At 43.1% G+C, this 15626-nt stretch overlaps 1 protein-coding gene across 2 annotated transcripts in view; it reads right to left on the reverse strand.

Moving 5' to 3' along the window:
- CNNM2 (cyclin and CBS domain divalent metal cation transport mediator 2) overlaps positions 1-15626 on the reverse strand; it is a 181036-nt gene that overhangs the window by 3603 nt on the left and 161807 nt on the right. Inside the window, exons 6-7 of one of the 2 annotated variants that reach the window (XM_084846429.1) lie at positions 13573-13638; positions 768-949 (exon numbers count right to left, since the gene is read on the reverse strand). In XM_084846429.1, coding sequence (XP_084702555.1) covers positions 768-949; positions 13573-13638 — 248 coding nt within the window. The remainder of the gene's footprint in view (positions 1-767; positions 950-13572; positions 13639-15626) is intronic. The other variant, XM_084846430.1, reaches the window with a different exon arrangement.

Here is a 15626-nt window from a genome sequence, read left to right on the forward strand (position 1 = left end):
ACATAAAAAGACAGAAAAAGAGATGTTCATAATTAATATTTTATTTTGCACTTTGGTGATCATGCAAACTGGCTGTGACCGTCTCACATTCTCACAAACAATGAGTGTTCAAAAATATGGAGAACCATATGTAGTCCTCACCCCTGCAATACCACCTAGCCTTGTTTTTGGCTACAGTTAGATGGATGTCGCCAGAACATATAGGAAGGAAGACTATCAATTCATGTAAGATCTCACATTCATAACTTTCCAAAGTCTATTAACAATATATTTAAAAGGTGCCTGTGAAGTACTGGAAGCCCAGAAAGTCAACAACTGCTGAACTTGCAGTTGGAGCTACATATAAAGAGACAAACATTGAGTTTCCAACTTCGTGATCACCACATAACCCTAATGGGAAAGGGAGCATCTCCAGGAGAGAACTGGCAGGTGGCAGGTGTAGTTGAGAATCAACAAGAAGTATTAAGCTTCCTCCCACTTGCTGATTTTCCCCTACAAAAGCCCCCACATTTCATTACCTGAGCAAACATGGTTTTAGAAGCACCCATTTGCCAAGGGAGGGCGTAGTTCCTGCTTGGGAAAGATAGAATAAGGTCTCACCTCCCAATAAAAAAAATGAGGAGCTCCAGCAAACCAAAACAGCTTCTTCCAAATTTTGGATGCTTTATCAGAGAAGAATTAGGGCCTATTGGCAGCTAGAGTCTATGAACAGCCTACCTTCCGAGATTATAACCTGCAGAGAGAAGACCCATTTCCCCCTTTCCTACCTTGACATACTGAATGTCTGAGATTGCTCTCACTGAGTAGTCTGGAACATACACTTGAACAAATGAGTTCAACTGGCTGTTGCTATTCCCTATCGTTGGTGTCACTGCATCAATGCGATCCCCTCTGTTAAGCGAGTCTGAATGATTCAAGCCACAAGAACGGGGCGGTGATTTGTTTTCAGCTGAAAAGAGAGAAAAAATATGCTTAAGAAAAAGGAGACCAAAAGAGTTACACTGAACAGTTTATACAAACCTTTGTTCACTCAAATATAAAGGTCATTGTGAATGTATTTGGGCATTGCAGTACTGTGAACATTGGGGGGTATTCTAGACAATATTTCAGCAGCAGCCCCAGCACATTTGTCATGACAAAATTCAAGATGGGCAAGCATTTGGTATAGCTGTGGTCCCATTTCACTTTTTCCCACAGTGCCCAATGCAATATGGGCTGATTCAATAATGGTGCCTGGAGGGAGGATGATGTCACTTAGAGCTCTAAGCCAAGTATGAAAAGCAAGTATGGCAGAATGCTGGGGATCCTGAGAAAGTAAGAAACCTGGTGGAAGGACAGTTAGAAAGACCTCTATTGAGGAGCACAGTTTTGTTTAAGAATGAGGGGTATGAATATATCATTATTTACACCAACAACTTCAAGAAGAGTAGCCATGTTAGTCTGCTTCAGTAAAAAATAAGTGTGTGTCTTTTGGCACTTGAAAGACTAAAAGGTTTGCTGTACCAATAAGCTCTTTCATCAGGTGTACAAAGTGTCTATGAGGGAAAAAATGTAAACAGTGGGGCCAAATAGCCATGAAATGCAAGAGGTTGTGACAATGCTATGTAAATCTTAAAGATATACAAGGTAAGCATAGTGACCATTGAAATGGGGCCAGTGTGGTGTAGCAGTTAGCGTGTTGGACTGGGACTGGCGAGACCCAGGTTCAAGTCCCCCACTCAGTCATGAAGCTCATTGGGTATCTTTGGGCCAGTCACTGACTCTCAGCCTAACCTATCTCACAGGACTGTTGTGAGGATAAAAATGGAGAGAAGGAAGATCATGTACATCGCCTTGGGTTGCTTGGAGGAAAAGGCAGGATATAAATGTAATAAATTTAACTAACTAGAATTCATCAGTAAGATTGATTCTATTCAGTTAAGCCTCAACTAATACAATCCCACTAGTATAGTAGGCCCATGAATTGTGTTACCACCTATTATTGCTATTGTGTATGAACAGTATGTATTTAAGCCTTACATACAATTGCCAGACTCCTCTATTTTGTGATCATTTAACCTCAAGGTTTACAAGAGGGAGAAAGAGTGCATGAGAGTGTTGTACACACACTCTCCTCACCAAGGATATCACTTTCTGAATCTAATGAAGTGGACTCTAGTCTATGAAAGCTTGTGCCACCATAAATGTGTTAGTCTATAACAGGGGTGCACAATCTTTTCTGCCCAAAGGGCTGCATGTGATGCTGGCTTGGGACCTGCATGCACGCGTGCGCACGCACGCGCGCGCACACACACACACACACAGTTGTGCACAAGGGTTTCCTCACTGCTAGTAGTGGTGAGGAAAGAGTGATCTGTATCAAGATATCTGGGGGAGGGAGTTGATAGTACAGGCAGCAGGGAAATTGGTGGTGGGGGGACTTTGGTGTGTATGTGTGTGTGTCAGGGCCTTGGAGGGCTGCAGTAAAACCCTTGGAGGCCCCTAGGTGTCAGGTTGTGCACCCCTAGTCTATAAGAACTCTGGCTGTTCTTGATAAGTAGCAGCCTTGTGGAACTTGTCCAAACAAATGGGACTGACCTCACATTTGTTTGTATAGAAAAGTCAGTTGGTTTTCTGCACTTTCTGCACTATTCCAGTGACTTCACAGAGACCATGCGAAAGGTCCTACTTCTACTTAACAAGCTCAGGCTGTGGGAACTCAAGAGGTTGATAGCTGCAATGCATTAGTATCACAATGTAAGAAGTATACTGAAAAATAGAAGGAACCAGCTCAGAGGATCCAAAGTACTGAGAGTCACTACGCAATCAAATAGAAACTCACCCCAGTATCATTTGCCCCAATTCTCCCAGCACTGGGTGAGACCTCTTGTGACACATGCACTGCCACAAAAGGTCCCATGATGCTTTAGTCTATGCATTCCAATATCAATCAGGAGGGTTAGCCTTATTTGCAGACGAGCCAGTTCATGTGAGAACATGAATAAACCAGTGGAGACAGAAAGAATGCAAATATGAGGAAAGAAAGTAGATAAGGCAAGGAGGAATACAGCAGGTACATCCTGGTTCTATTACGTATAGTACATTTACCCCACAACAGCTCTATATATCTGAAACTACAATTATGTAGGACCTTTCGTTTCCCTAGAACAGTATGCATCAACACTGAAACAAATACATGAAATACTCTTATCAACAGGCTAGTTCTGCCATCAGAATAACAGAAGGATTACCCCCTTGGTACCCTATGCTGGTCAGATAAATGCTCATGAATGGAAGCAACCCAAGTTAATTGTGTGGGTGTTTAATCAGGACAAAGTATCCTCTGAACCTGCTTACAAAGTATCCTCTGAACCTGCTTAGTTGTCCAGATGCTTGGAATGAACAGGGTTTCTCGGAAAACAAATGTTAGGCCTGAAAATCTACATCTTCTTGACACCCAAAAGAGCAAATGTCTGAACTGGTTCACAACAGCAAAGGCTGGTGAGGAGCAGCTTGGAGGACCTTGAACTTGTCTGGTGCTGAGACCTAAACTAATTCTACCTAGTGACATTGCTTGTCTTCAATTTTTCCTTCCCTATGCATTAAATATGTTAATGTATCTCCCAAGAGACACAGCAAGACTAGGAACACTGCTGCAGTGTAATGCAATCTAACCTAGCCCATACCTTTTAGGATAGCAACATGGGATATTTCTAGAATGCTTTTGCTGCAATGGAAGATTCCAGCAATAATGTTTGCTAATGCCACAAGTACAACACCTTCTGACTTGTGTTAGCAGTTTGCGTAAGCATTCTATTTGCCATATCAATTCAGTACTTGTTTGTTAGTTATGATTTATCACCCATGCTTAAAGAGAGTTAGGCAAAAGATCCTCTGGCAGTTATGCTAAGTATCAGATCCCCTGAAGTTCACTGAATGACCAATAACCAACTCAGTCTTTCAGCCTAACATCTTTCAAAGGGTTGTTATGATGGTGAAATGGGAGGGGGATGCATACTGCCCTTGAGCTCCTTGGAAAGGTAAACATGAATAACAAAACAATCAAAAATAATAGTTTGTAAATGTGAATAGTCCATTTCATTTTAAAAGAGAAAAAGATTACCAAATCATGTTATAACACAGAAATCTAAAGCTGCAGAGTAGAGGAAAAGGAAGAAAACAAAGTCATATCTAATTAAAGATTTTCCTTTTGATTTAGTAACCGGAAACCTAAGTGTGCATGAATGCCTTGTAAAATTTCATGAACGAGGCAGGGTAATTGCACAATAAAAGCCTCTTCTGAAAGTACCATAAGTTCAAGTCAGATGGGATTTTTTTCCAAGTTGATGCAAAGACCTGGGGCCCATCTACGTGGGAGGTTTTCTCAGATGCTTCTGCGGCTTAAAGTTGTTAGGGACACATGATGTTGTGGCTACTATGCAGCCACCCTGGACTTTACCTGCAGGGAAGTCGCATTTTTTAAGAGAACTTTTACTCCATTGTTTTTCTTTAATTCGGCCCCTTGCAGTTCAGCAGCTGTGTGCCCATCCCTCCACTTTCAATCTGGTATGACTGGGGCGTTTCTAGAGGTGTGTCTTTCACCTGGCCCTGTCCTCAGTAACCTAGGTAACTAAAGTAAGTCACCTCCCTTTCCAACACATCAAACCCTTAGAGTGCTCTTTCCAGCCTTCAGAATCACCCTGCACTTCCTTTTTGCCAGTGGAACTAATTAGCCTTCCTGATGCTGCACTTCTCTAATGTTTGCATTACTTCGCTTCCCTGATGTCCTGTGAAATCGCTTCCTTGATATTGTGTAAAGTCGTTTCTCTGATGCATAAGAGCTTTATCGCAGTAGCCATCAGGCAAGGTCTTGGGATCAAGGGAGCCTGTCATTGTGAGCAGGGAGAAAATGCCCAGAGAAAGAAAAAAGGGTGTGTGTGGAAGCTATAACTCTGCAACAGTTTGCTGGAATGGGGTGAAATGGGGAGATGCTCTCAGGGGAAGCCTTCAGATGCTGCACTTGAGAATCAGAGATTTGGGCTTCTTCAGGCAAAAATGCACACATTGGGAAAAATTAGGTGGGAGAAATAACTCTGCACCAGTTTGCTGGAATGGGGCAAAACTGGGGTGATGGGCTGCTCTCATAGGGAGCCTTCAGATGCTGCACTGGAGAATCTGTATTTTAGCTTCTTCATGCAAAGGGGGGTGGGAGCCTGACAGGGGTAGGAAACAAGCCTCACTCATTGGTTGAGCAGCTGCTGCCAGGTTGATGAAATCCCATTCTATTCCCCCCACCAAACCTGGAAGTATGTTCCTTTCAAGACTGTGTGACCCATGAAAACCAGATTTTAAAGGTGCAGTACACTCGGCTTTTCTTGCTTCATGTGTCCCTGACGGACCAAAGCCGATTCCATGAAAATCCAAATAATACACCAACGCACTTCTCATTCCGTTATCATGAAGTCCCCACCCCATCCCACTCCAGTGATTGGAGCAGGATATTATGTAATTTGTAGACAGTTCAGAGAACAAGCAGTTATGAACTAGTTATCTGGGAACAGAGCAACCTGAAAGATTAATGTAGAGATTTGTTACTGTTACCCACCATGCACATTAAAAAGACTTGAGTTTTTCAGAGGCCAAAAGGCAGAACTTTGTATTGATAGCAATTAATTTCCAAGGTGCTGACTTCTACATTACCAAAATGGAAAGACAACAAGGCTTTCCTTAGCTTCTTTCTCTGAGTATACAAAGAAGGATATTAGATTCTTTAGAGTGGGAAAGGTTAGATCCTGAGGATCTGATTCTTCATCGCTGAAGGCTGTTATCTCTCTTATCAGGAATATCATCCTCTCGTACAAACTTGATATTGGAATTGTGTGACAACAGAATTCTAGACATGGAAAATGCATCCTAGAATCTTCGCAGTTCTGGGATTTGCTGAGGCTCAGCAGCTTAGGACCCCTTTTGTTTCCTGTGCTTCTTCCTGAGAAGCTCCTTTGTTGTGACTGAAGTGATACTTTGTTTAGGGCTAGGAGATCCTTGGGGAACTCCCAGTGTAGCTAAGGAGCTATTTCCCACTGATTTGATCCCCAAATAGAAGGAAATACACTGAATTAACCACTGAGTGTTTTAAGCACCCAAAAGTCCAAGTTTTAAGCATCTATAAAGTATTGATTGCAATGCTTAGAAGCTATGGACTCAAAACTTGGAAGACTGGAATGCCTGAGGGCTTCAAGGCTGATAAGCTGTGAAGTGGAAAGAGGCATCTTAGGAAGCCTGCAAGCCTTATCTAAGGAAACAGCTGGAAGAAGGGAATGGAAAAAGAGGCATCAGAAGTAGAAACCTGGGAAGTCAGAGAAGCAGAGTGGATAGCGACTGTCTGCCCCATGTAACAGGATCCATAGCTGCAAAGGCATGTTTCCAGTTGATGGATTTGAGATGCTGAGCTCTCAATTCTCTGGCTTCTAAAGAAAGTTTTTGACAGTGCTTGTGTAGCAGCCATGTCGGGGGTCAGACTAAGTGGTCTCATGTTCTTGCTGAGCTAGCATAGTTTGGCAGGAACAGCAATGTAGAGACTTCCCCTGTCAGCAAGCCGAATTGCACAACACAGTCATGATTTTGCCTTTTTGCTTACTGCAAGACTGTATCCTTGTTCTCAAGATAGAATGTCCTATGGCCCATTTCCTGTACTATAAACAACTATACCAACTGTAAAACCACAGGAGAGGGAGTGGGAGAAAGGGTCGCTTGTGTGTCATCATCGCTATAAAAGTAATGTGTGGCTATGCCTCGGGGCTTTTGGCTCTTTGGAAAAGATTCCAGCCTTAAGCCTGCGCGTTAAATAAAGAATACTCATTTTTCTTTACTCCGTGGTCTCTCTGACTCTGATTTCTGCTACATAAATGGTGCCGTGACTTGGATGTGGCAGGCTCTGAGACAGAGAGGTGGCAGTTGCCTGCTCTTTATCGCCGCACCGGGAGGGAGAGCTCGGCGCACGCCTCCCTTTCTTGGCGCCACCGACCTTTTTGTCGGGTAAATGGGAGGGAGCCTGCGCCGGGATCGCCCAAACGGCAGTGAGCAGCAAGAGAACCTTGGGAAGCAGAGAAAGGAACTTGAGCCCTGCCTGTATCGCAGCTGCAATTGAGTTGAAACCCACATTGGAAGCCTTCAGGAGTAAGGCAAGTATGGAGTAAAAGTGGGCCCCGCCTTTAGGGAGAAAGGCCACTGGGCAGAAAAAAAGAGGGCCCCGCCTTATGAAGAAGGTCAGTGTTAGTATACGTATATGAAAAGAACCTACTCCTTGCGAGTAGAAGGGGGGCCTGATCACACCCCCGAGCGGGCGCCAGTACCCAGCACGCCAGTACTCAGTAGGAAGCTGAGGAAGCTGGGGAAGCCGCTTTCCGCTCTGGTGAAAAGTGGGAAAAGTGGGTGGCAGGGACATATGGATGCAGTGGAGAGATTGATGATGGTGTGAGTGGCTACTGCGGTTTCTGATGCATACCGTTGACCGTCCGGGTGCCCAGGCCAGTAGCAAAGTGCGTGGTGTGAAATTCCTTTTGTGTTGGCCAGTGAGACCCCTTACTCACTGACCAATCCCCTTTCCCTCCTTGTGTCTGTCTTTATCTTAGGAGAGAGGCTATGGGAGGTGGGGGAAGCAAGACTTGCACCCCCTTGAGATGTATGTTAAAAAAAAAAAAAAAGGAAAAAGATTTTTTAAAAAGGATTCAGAATAGAGAGAGGAAATAGCAAAAAAGCTCAAGGTCGAGCTGAGAGAAAAAAAAAGAACAAGATCTGAGGCTGTTAATCAGAGAAATGTTGCAAGACAGCCTGACTTTTGACGAAGCATGGGAGTGTGAGGCTGAAGAAGTAACCATTAGCCTAGTGCGCCAGGAGGGCAGCAGGAGAATTACCCACAACGTTCTGAGTTGTGCCACATCATCACCTCGCCTAATTGAGATGAAATCCCTAAGAAATGGAAACTGAAAATGAAGACCCAGAAGATGAAGGCGCAAAATGAAATAAAGGTGAAGAATCAGCCCCCAGGGCACAGGCTAGACCCCTCTTCGAGTGGAAAGTGTGCCATGCCCATAGGACGGTCCCAAGGCAGAACGAAGCGGAGAGACCATGATGAAGATCTCCGTCAAGGTAGCCATGTTTAGCTTTGAACTGTCCTAGAATTTCATAGAGCCTGTAGACCATCAGCTATATGATTTCTGAAGAGCGTAACCATTAAGCTTTTGCCGTGGGATTCCCTGCAATGAAGAAATCTCACTGATTTGAGTGTCCAGTGTTACACTGCCTGAGTGTGTGTGCTGAAGAGACCGAGAAACCAGACAGCATGTTCCTGGCCAAGCCAAAATTACGCTACTACCATGCTCCAGGAAGCTGCAATAAACTGTGTAAGCTGGGAGACCCAACCTGATTGAGAAGAAAAGAAGATATTGGAGTAACTGTCTTGAAAAACAGTGAAATCTGTGTAGCTGGCTGGCTGACGCTGTCAGTGATGTTACAACTTTAAATTAAGACTGTTTTCCTGTTTGAGACCCCAGCGAAGAAAGCTAACCTGAGTTATTTGTTGCCCGTGCCAAAGCAAAGATTTGGCTGCCCTGTACCTCATCGTGTCCTGTTTTAAGCTTGGGATTTACAAATACAAACAAACTGGGAAGCTTGCCTTTGAAGTCCTGCAAATCACCCCACCGCCTCCCCGAAGATTAATGGCTGCCTGAAAAAAATGCAAGTATAAGGCGATGCCCATCACCCCCCCAGTGTCCTGAGTTTCGGCACTTTGCTTTCATGTACCAGATTAAAGGAAAGAGAAAAAAGAGTAAGTTTTTAAAATGTCAGTGTCTGTATGAGCTTATCTCCATCAGCGTTCTCAGAGCCAGGGGGAGTCACCCAACTCCCTAGCTGGTCTGGCCTTGGCAGGCAGAGAAGCTAGAAAAGATGTCTGTGAGAACCTGACGGAAGTAAAATAAAATTTACAGAGGAGTTGCCCAGGTTAAAGCGTCACGGCTAGAGAGCTGAGCTGTGCCGTTCTGTTTAGACAGAGGCCTTGCTAAAAAGTTAAAGGCCCTTGTCTGTCAGAAGGGGTGTAGGGCCACACTTCCCCTTTTTTAAACTGATACAAAAGTGGGGAGCCGTTGCTGGAAACATCTCATCTTCATTGCCCAGAGCCTTCTCTGTTTGGCTCCATCATCTGGGCTTTTTAGAGACACTCTGCACATGGACTAAAATTTTGAATTGTCAAAGACTTTCCATGGACAGTGCTGTGAAGCTTCTCATAAACTTGAACTCTCATTGCTGTAGACCGTGTGTCTGTGTTTGTAGTCAGCTCAGTGTACAGCAGGCTAAGTTTGATCTATAACTTTTAGATTTCCTTCTGCCAGAACTCATGCAGCATAGAGTTGCCGATGCAAAAATGGTGACCTAAAGCTCTTTGCGTGTGTGAGTATGCCCGTCCCTTGATTTTAATGGGCCCTGAGCTTTCAGCCAGAAGAGCAGTATAATTGCTGGATCTGCTCCATCGTGCCTTACCATGCAAAAAGTGTTTTCCATTCATTGTGTTAAATTGCAGAAAAAGTTTGTTGTGTATATTTTATGATTTCTTAAATATCATAAAATATATGTGATATTTGCAGATTAGTGTTAGTTGCAACTCCAAATAATACTAAGTGTGGTTCCCAATGGATGACAAGGAGAAAGACAAAGGCAAGTAGAAAAGAAGGAATAGAGAAAGTAGAAGACAGATAGAGAAGAAAAAAGAAAAGAAAAAGGAGGCAAGAAGCAAAGAGAGAAAACATTTGTAGAAAAGAAGCGTGGCCATAGTTGCCCCCAGGGTAAATTAAAAGCAGCTGATTGTGCCTGAAGCTTATTACCTGGGATAAAGTAGCCACAATAATGTAATAGTTCTTTAAGATAAAAAAAAAATGTAACTAGAAAGAGAAGAACAGCCTATCCCAAATGTGTGTCATTGAGACTAGTGTAGGGCAGAAAAGTTTAAGTAAGTGAGTTTAACTTGCAAAAAGACAAGGCTGGTGCATAGAGCGGAAAGTTTTATATAAAAAGTTTGAAACATGATCTGCAATACAGGCAGATCAGCAAAAGAGAGAAAAAGCAAGAGAGGGAGAGAGGTTTCTCTCTCCCAACACACAAGCGGGGCTAAAGCGCCTCACCCAGTATCAAACCCTGCTGTTAGAAGCCATGACAGCAAGTATGAAAAAGTCAGTTAATATAACCAAAGTGTCTAAAGTGCTGCAAGGTGCCACCGAAGCCCCCAGAGCGTACTTGGAGCGTCTTTTAAATGCCTATTGCCAGTATGCCCCCTCGACCCAGAGGCCCAAGAAAATGTAAACGAAGAAATGAAAAAGACCCGGCAGAGGCAGAAGATTCTTAAGAAAAAAAACAGTGTGCCCAGTGCGGACAAGATGGACATTGGTGGCGTAAATGCCCAAATGAAATAAATCAAATACATGAAAGAGAAAACCAAAGGGGCCAGAACGGGCGAGGGAGGAGACAGCTTAGTTAGCAACCAAACTGGAAAGCAGGGGTCTATAAAAATGTATAAAGAAGCCCCCTTCATTAAAGTGGCTAAAGCCAAAAGTCTTAAATAAGACAGACCGGGCCCCCTTAATCTCAGCCCTGGGAAGCTCCTAGTCACTGCCACTGTGAGGGGCCATGACATTGACTTCATAATTGACACTGGAGCAGCATCAAGAGCAAGCAAACGTTAGCCTTAAACAAGAAGTCCAAACACTGGGCAAAGTTCTTCAAGCCCAGCGTCGCTTTGTCTTAGAAAATAAGCCCCAATTCCCATTACAGAGATTCATCCTTTCCAACCAGGAGATAAAGTATGAGTTAAAGAGGGAAAAATGACCCTTTGACTCCCAGATGGAGAGGACCAAAAACTGTTATACTTTCCACCCCCACAGCTATGAACTCGTGTACATTAAACACGAGTCAAGAGAGCGAAAGGAGGGGAATGGACTGTAAACAGACACCCTAAAAATCCTTTAAAAATCATTCTGAAAAAGCAGTAAGAAGACTCAGGCTAGACCTTACTGTGAACACACCCTGCGTACGGTCAGACCTGCAACTGGAGAATTGAAGAAGGGGACTAGACCCTACTGCAGCTTGCCAGGTGAATAGCTGCCCAACGTACGGTCAGATCCCAAAGAAGATCAAACATGAGTGTTGTAGTGTTAGTAGTGTTGCATTGTGTTTCCTTAATAAGGTGCAAAAAGGGGGGCCTGCCCCTGGAGAAGGTAGTTTGTCCCAGCAATTTGCTGATAATTACTGGCTTCACTTAGCTAACATCACTGGGATAAAGTATTTTTGTTTACCAAAAGATATACCTGCAAACAGGCTTATTAGCTCTTGCCTAATACCTGTCTGTAGACATCCTGGGAAAATTCAAAAAGATACCATGTTAAGAGTTTATGGTGTAAGTTTAACTTATTCCCAAAATGCTAATTGGGGCGTGGTTGCAAAGATCCTACCCCCTACAGAGTTCACTCTACGCACCCCCATCGTTGCTGAAACAAATACTACGTGTGCACGAATGCTTAATTGTCAAAAATTTTCCAGAAAATATAAAGCTATCCCTGGCCCCCTTCCACTGTAATAAAATTCAAAACATATCTTTTAATGATGCCCACATACTTTTGCCTCATGGATGGTTTTAGACATGTAGTTCCCGCACTTGGTCATTCATTCCTGCCAACTTGTCTAATAACCACCCATGTTGCCTCAGCCGCCTGGTGCCAATTCTTCCCCTGTGGCCCGAGAAAATCCGTCGACGGCAGCCTCGAGCACTCCAACTAACTAAAAATTGTAATAGTCATGTGCAGTTATATTCTGACTCAGAAAAATTGGCCTTAGCAATGTCACTGGTTGGGGTTCCAGGTTTAGCCTTGGCTGATGGTCTGGAGATCAACCGGTTAGCTTGCAGCTTAGCCAAAAGCATAAATGCCACCTCACGAGCATTGTCATTGTTAAATAAAGAGTTGCGTGATCTAAGAGGTGCGGTTCTAGAAAATAGAGCTAGTATAGATTACCTCTTCCTTCTTCATCATTTGGGTTGTGAGACACACCAAAAGGTCTGTTGCTTTAACTTAACTGATAATGGCAATGCTGTAGATGAACAGATCAACAAACTGCACCAAATAGTCGCTGACATCAAAATAGAGCAACATAATTGGCTCGACTGGTTGACCTCTTGGCTTCCAGATCTCAGCTGGCTCAAAGCATTATTTGTTCTGATTTTACCAGTAGCAGTGGTAGGGGTACTGTTATGCCTCTGCATCCCCTGGTTTATGCGTTGCTTAAACAATCTGTTTATTGCCTCAGCCACAAAAACAGCCGCCCGCTATGCTTTAATAGCTCAACAAGATATTAAATAAGAAAGTTGCCATAAAAATCCTGTGTTATGCCTTGCCAACCGAGATGTCTACTTGTGTAATTAAATGCTATAATTGTAATAAAATTATGCATTTAAGGGGGGAATGTAGCAGCCATGTCGGGGGTCAGACTAAGTGGTCTCATGTTCTTGCTGAGCTAGCATAGTTTGGCAGGAACAGCAATGTAGAGACTTCCCCTGTCAGCAAGCCGAATTGCACAACACAGTCATGATTTTGCCTTTTTGCTTACTGCAAGACTGTATCCTTGTTCTCAAGATAGAATGTCCTATGGCCCATTTCCTGTACTATAAACAACTATACCAACTGTAAAACCACAGGAGAGGGAGTGGGAGAAAGGGTCGCTTGTGTGTCATCATCGCTATAAAAGTAATGTGTGGCTATGCCTCGGGGCTTTTGGCTCTTTGGAAAAGATTCCAGCCTTAAGCCCGCGCGTTAAATAAAGAATACTCATTTTTCTTTACTCCGTGGTCTCTCTGACTCTGATTTCTGCTACACTTGCAACTATGGCCAATATGATACTTGCCAAGAAAAGGTAGACATTCTGACAGAGTGATCCAGGGAGTTTACTGGTGCATTCATGACACCTTCGGAAGCATGCCCTATTTTTTATGCAGGCAAGAGGACTAACAAAAAGAGAGCAACTCACAGAGCTGCTTAAAAAGATGTCTCATTTGTGCAATCAGAACAAGAATGAGCAGAAAGGTGCTGACTCTACCCCTTTATTCAGTATAGAAAACATTATTGTGCATAGATTTGGGGGTGGGACCCACCGCTGCTCCAATTCTTCCCAGCGCTTTCTAGAAGCCAGACTCTGTGTGATCACATTCCCACATGCTGGACTGCACAGAACCTGTTTGGGTGGGTGGGGAGACAGTCAGTATATTTTATATGATTAGAAAAAAAATACCTGTGTTTTTTATTTTTATTTTTAAAGAGGTCAATGTTAGCAGTCAAGGAAGACTTTTCCATGACTTTTACATTTTTCAAAATGTTTCCTTTTGTTTCAGTGTCCTTTGTCTATTAGCTAATCACAAATATTAAGCTCAGGGCACCTTACCTGTCAGGCATAAACCTCTCCTCCATCTCTCCAACCAAAATACAAACTGGTGCTGATCAGATATGAGGTAAGGGCAGGGTAAGTACAAGAAGGATGAAAAGAAGCATGCAAGTTTACCTGGAGTACCTGCTGCTAATAATTCTGTTCTGCTGACAACAAAGGTACGAGACAGGGACAAGGGAACTAGAAGAAGGAGGGAAAAAAAGAGATGAGATCAGGACTAGAGAGGATGCCAGTATCTATAATCAACAGGGGAGAGGTTCATTTTCCCACACAATGGAGAAATCAAAAACAATTCAAATTAGGGAAAAGTAAAGGGGCATACAAACAAGGAAAAGCTGGTCAAAAAATTATTAAAATCATATTTTAGAAAACAGAAGTCACCAAACTATACATGCACCCTAGTTACCAACCGTAATAGACAAATTTCAAATAGTCTTTGAAAATGAGTTAGATTTCTTGGGGTGACAGAGTACTTGCTAACAACAAGTATTAGGGATATGCAGCACAAGATGTTGTGATAGGCCATTTAAAAGAAATGGTATTACCACAAACTCATCCAACTCTTGTTTGCATTACAATATAAAGTGATAAGCACAGCTCATCCCATTACCCTAGCAATTAATCAAAGTGAGCCTTGTAAAAATCAAAACACTGTGTTGTCCTCATTTTTTCAGACATTTAGTTCTACAATCTTTTGGCTTTCATCAAAGGCAGCTGTTGCAGGGTCAGCAGCAAGATGTATTTGCAGCAACTATTATGCATTCCTGTAAGACAGAGGTGGGCAACACGTGGCCAGTATGCCCCCCACAGCCTTTTTTGCAGTCCCTACTGCCTCCATCCCTGCCACACTGTGAAATTTGCCACCAAAATTTAGTGGCATGGTGGCAGCAGCAAGGAAAAGCCAAAAGTGGAGTTTTGCCACTGAAATCTGGCAGCATGGCAGCAAAAAAGAGGTAAGTGAAATAGCACACTACCACCAAATTTCAGCAGCCAACTGCTGCATTTGGTTTTTTAAAGGCTGTTTTTTCTTGCTGGCCATGTGGTGGCAGCAGAGGTGCACAATGTGGGGGGGGGCAATGCAACCCCCCCCCGACCTCCAGAAGTTGCCTACCCCTGCTTTAAGAGTTCATCCTATCCCAAGCATTCCAGATAATACCAACTGTAAAAACAATACCTAGGTTGACAGTAGTGTTATTGCAAAATACAGTAGCAAGAAAACAAGGTCCATCATTTGCTACCATACTCTCAGATCATGCAAAAACCAGGCATGCATTCTTTTCACCTCCTTCAAGTTGTGAAAGAACACATTGCTTTTGAGCAGTCATCCCAGCAAAGAAAGTGATCAAATGGCATCTGGAAGAGGAATTTGTCTCCTCAAAAGTAGACACATGTAGAGAAAGGTAACATCACGATATGCAAATAATAAAATAATCTAAAGCTGGCCTGAACATATTGCTATCAATGGCAGTAGGAATCGTTTTACAGTGGAGCAATGGCACAAGGGTGATACTGTGGCAGAAATTCAGAGATTGCCTCACATTGTCTTTTACCCCTTGTTTCGTGGGATAACTGTGTTGTATCTCTCTAGGCAGCTGCAAACCTACCTCCAAGCTAAGGCGGCCACGTGCCCAACTCTACAGAGGACAGTTGTCAATTTGAAGGGCTGTCCAGTCCAAGCTCAGTTTATAGATAAAGAACCATAAAACGGCAGAGCAAGGACCTTGAATTGCCCATCAATAGTTCGGACCTGGAAAGCAGGCTGAACAGACAAACAGGTCACCTGGTTACAGTTTCCCGCACTATGATCAAATGTATTGAATTACCATAATTTAAATAGAAATACATCTATGCATCTAAATTGGCATATACAAATTTGTATAATCTTTTGTCCTTTTTTTGAAAGATGCATTTCCTGTTTTTTGGCAACGTGTAAGTGGCCACCTTACTCTAAGCAGAGATAAAAATTAATCACAATAGATGTATTTTAACTTACCATGAGCCTACACTGCCTGCCTCTAATGAAGAAAGCAGAAGCACTCAAGAATAAAACTAGTTTTCTCCCAGGAAAAAAACATGGAAGTGTAATGTAAACATAACCCCATAGCATGCTGGGAAGACACTTCATTATAGACACAAATGTGAACAACTGATTCAAGGTCAAGGTGTCC

This window comes from Heloderma suspectum, chromosome 3 (genome assembly GCF_057233095.1).
Source record: "Heloderma suspectum isolate Gila_16-S chromosome 3, 16-S_ref, whole genome shotgun sequence".
Lineage (NCBI taxonomy): Eukaryota > Metazoa > Chordata > Lepidosauria > Squamata > Helodermatidae > Heloderma > Heloderma suspectum.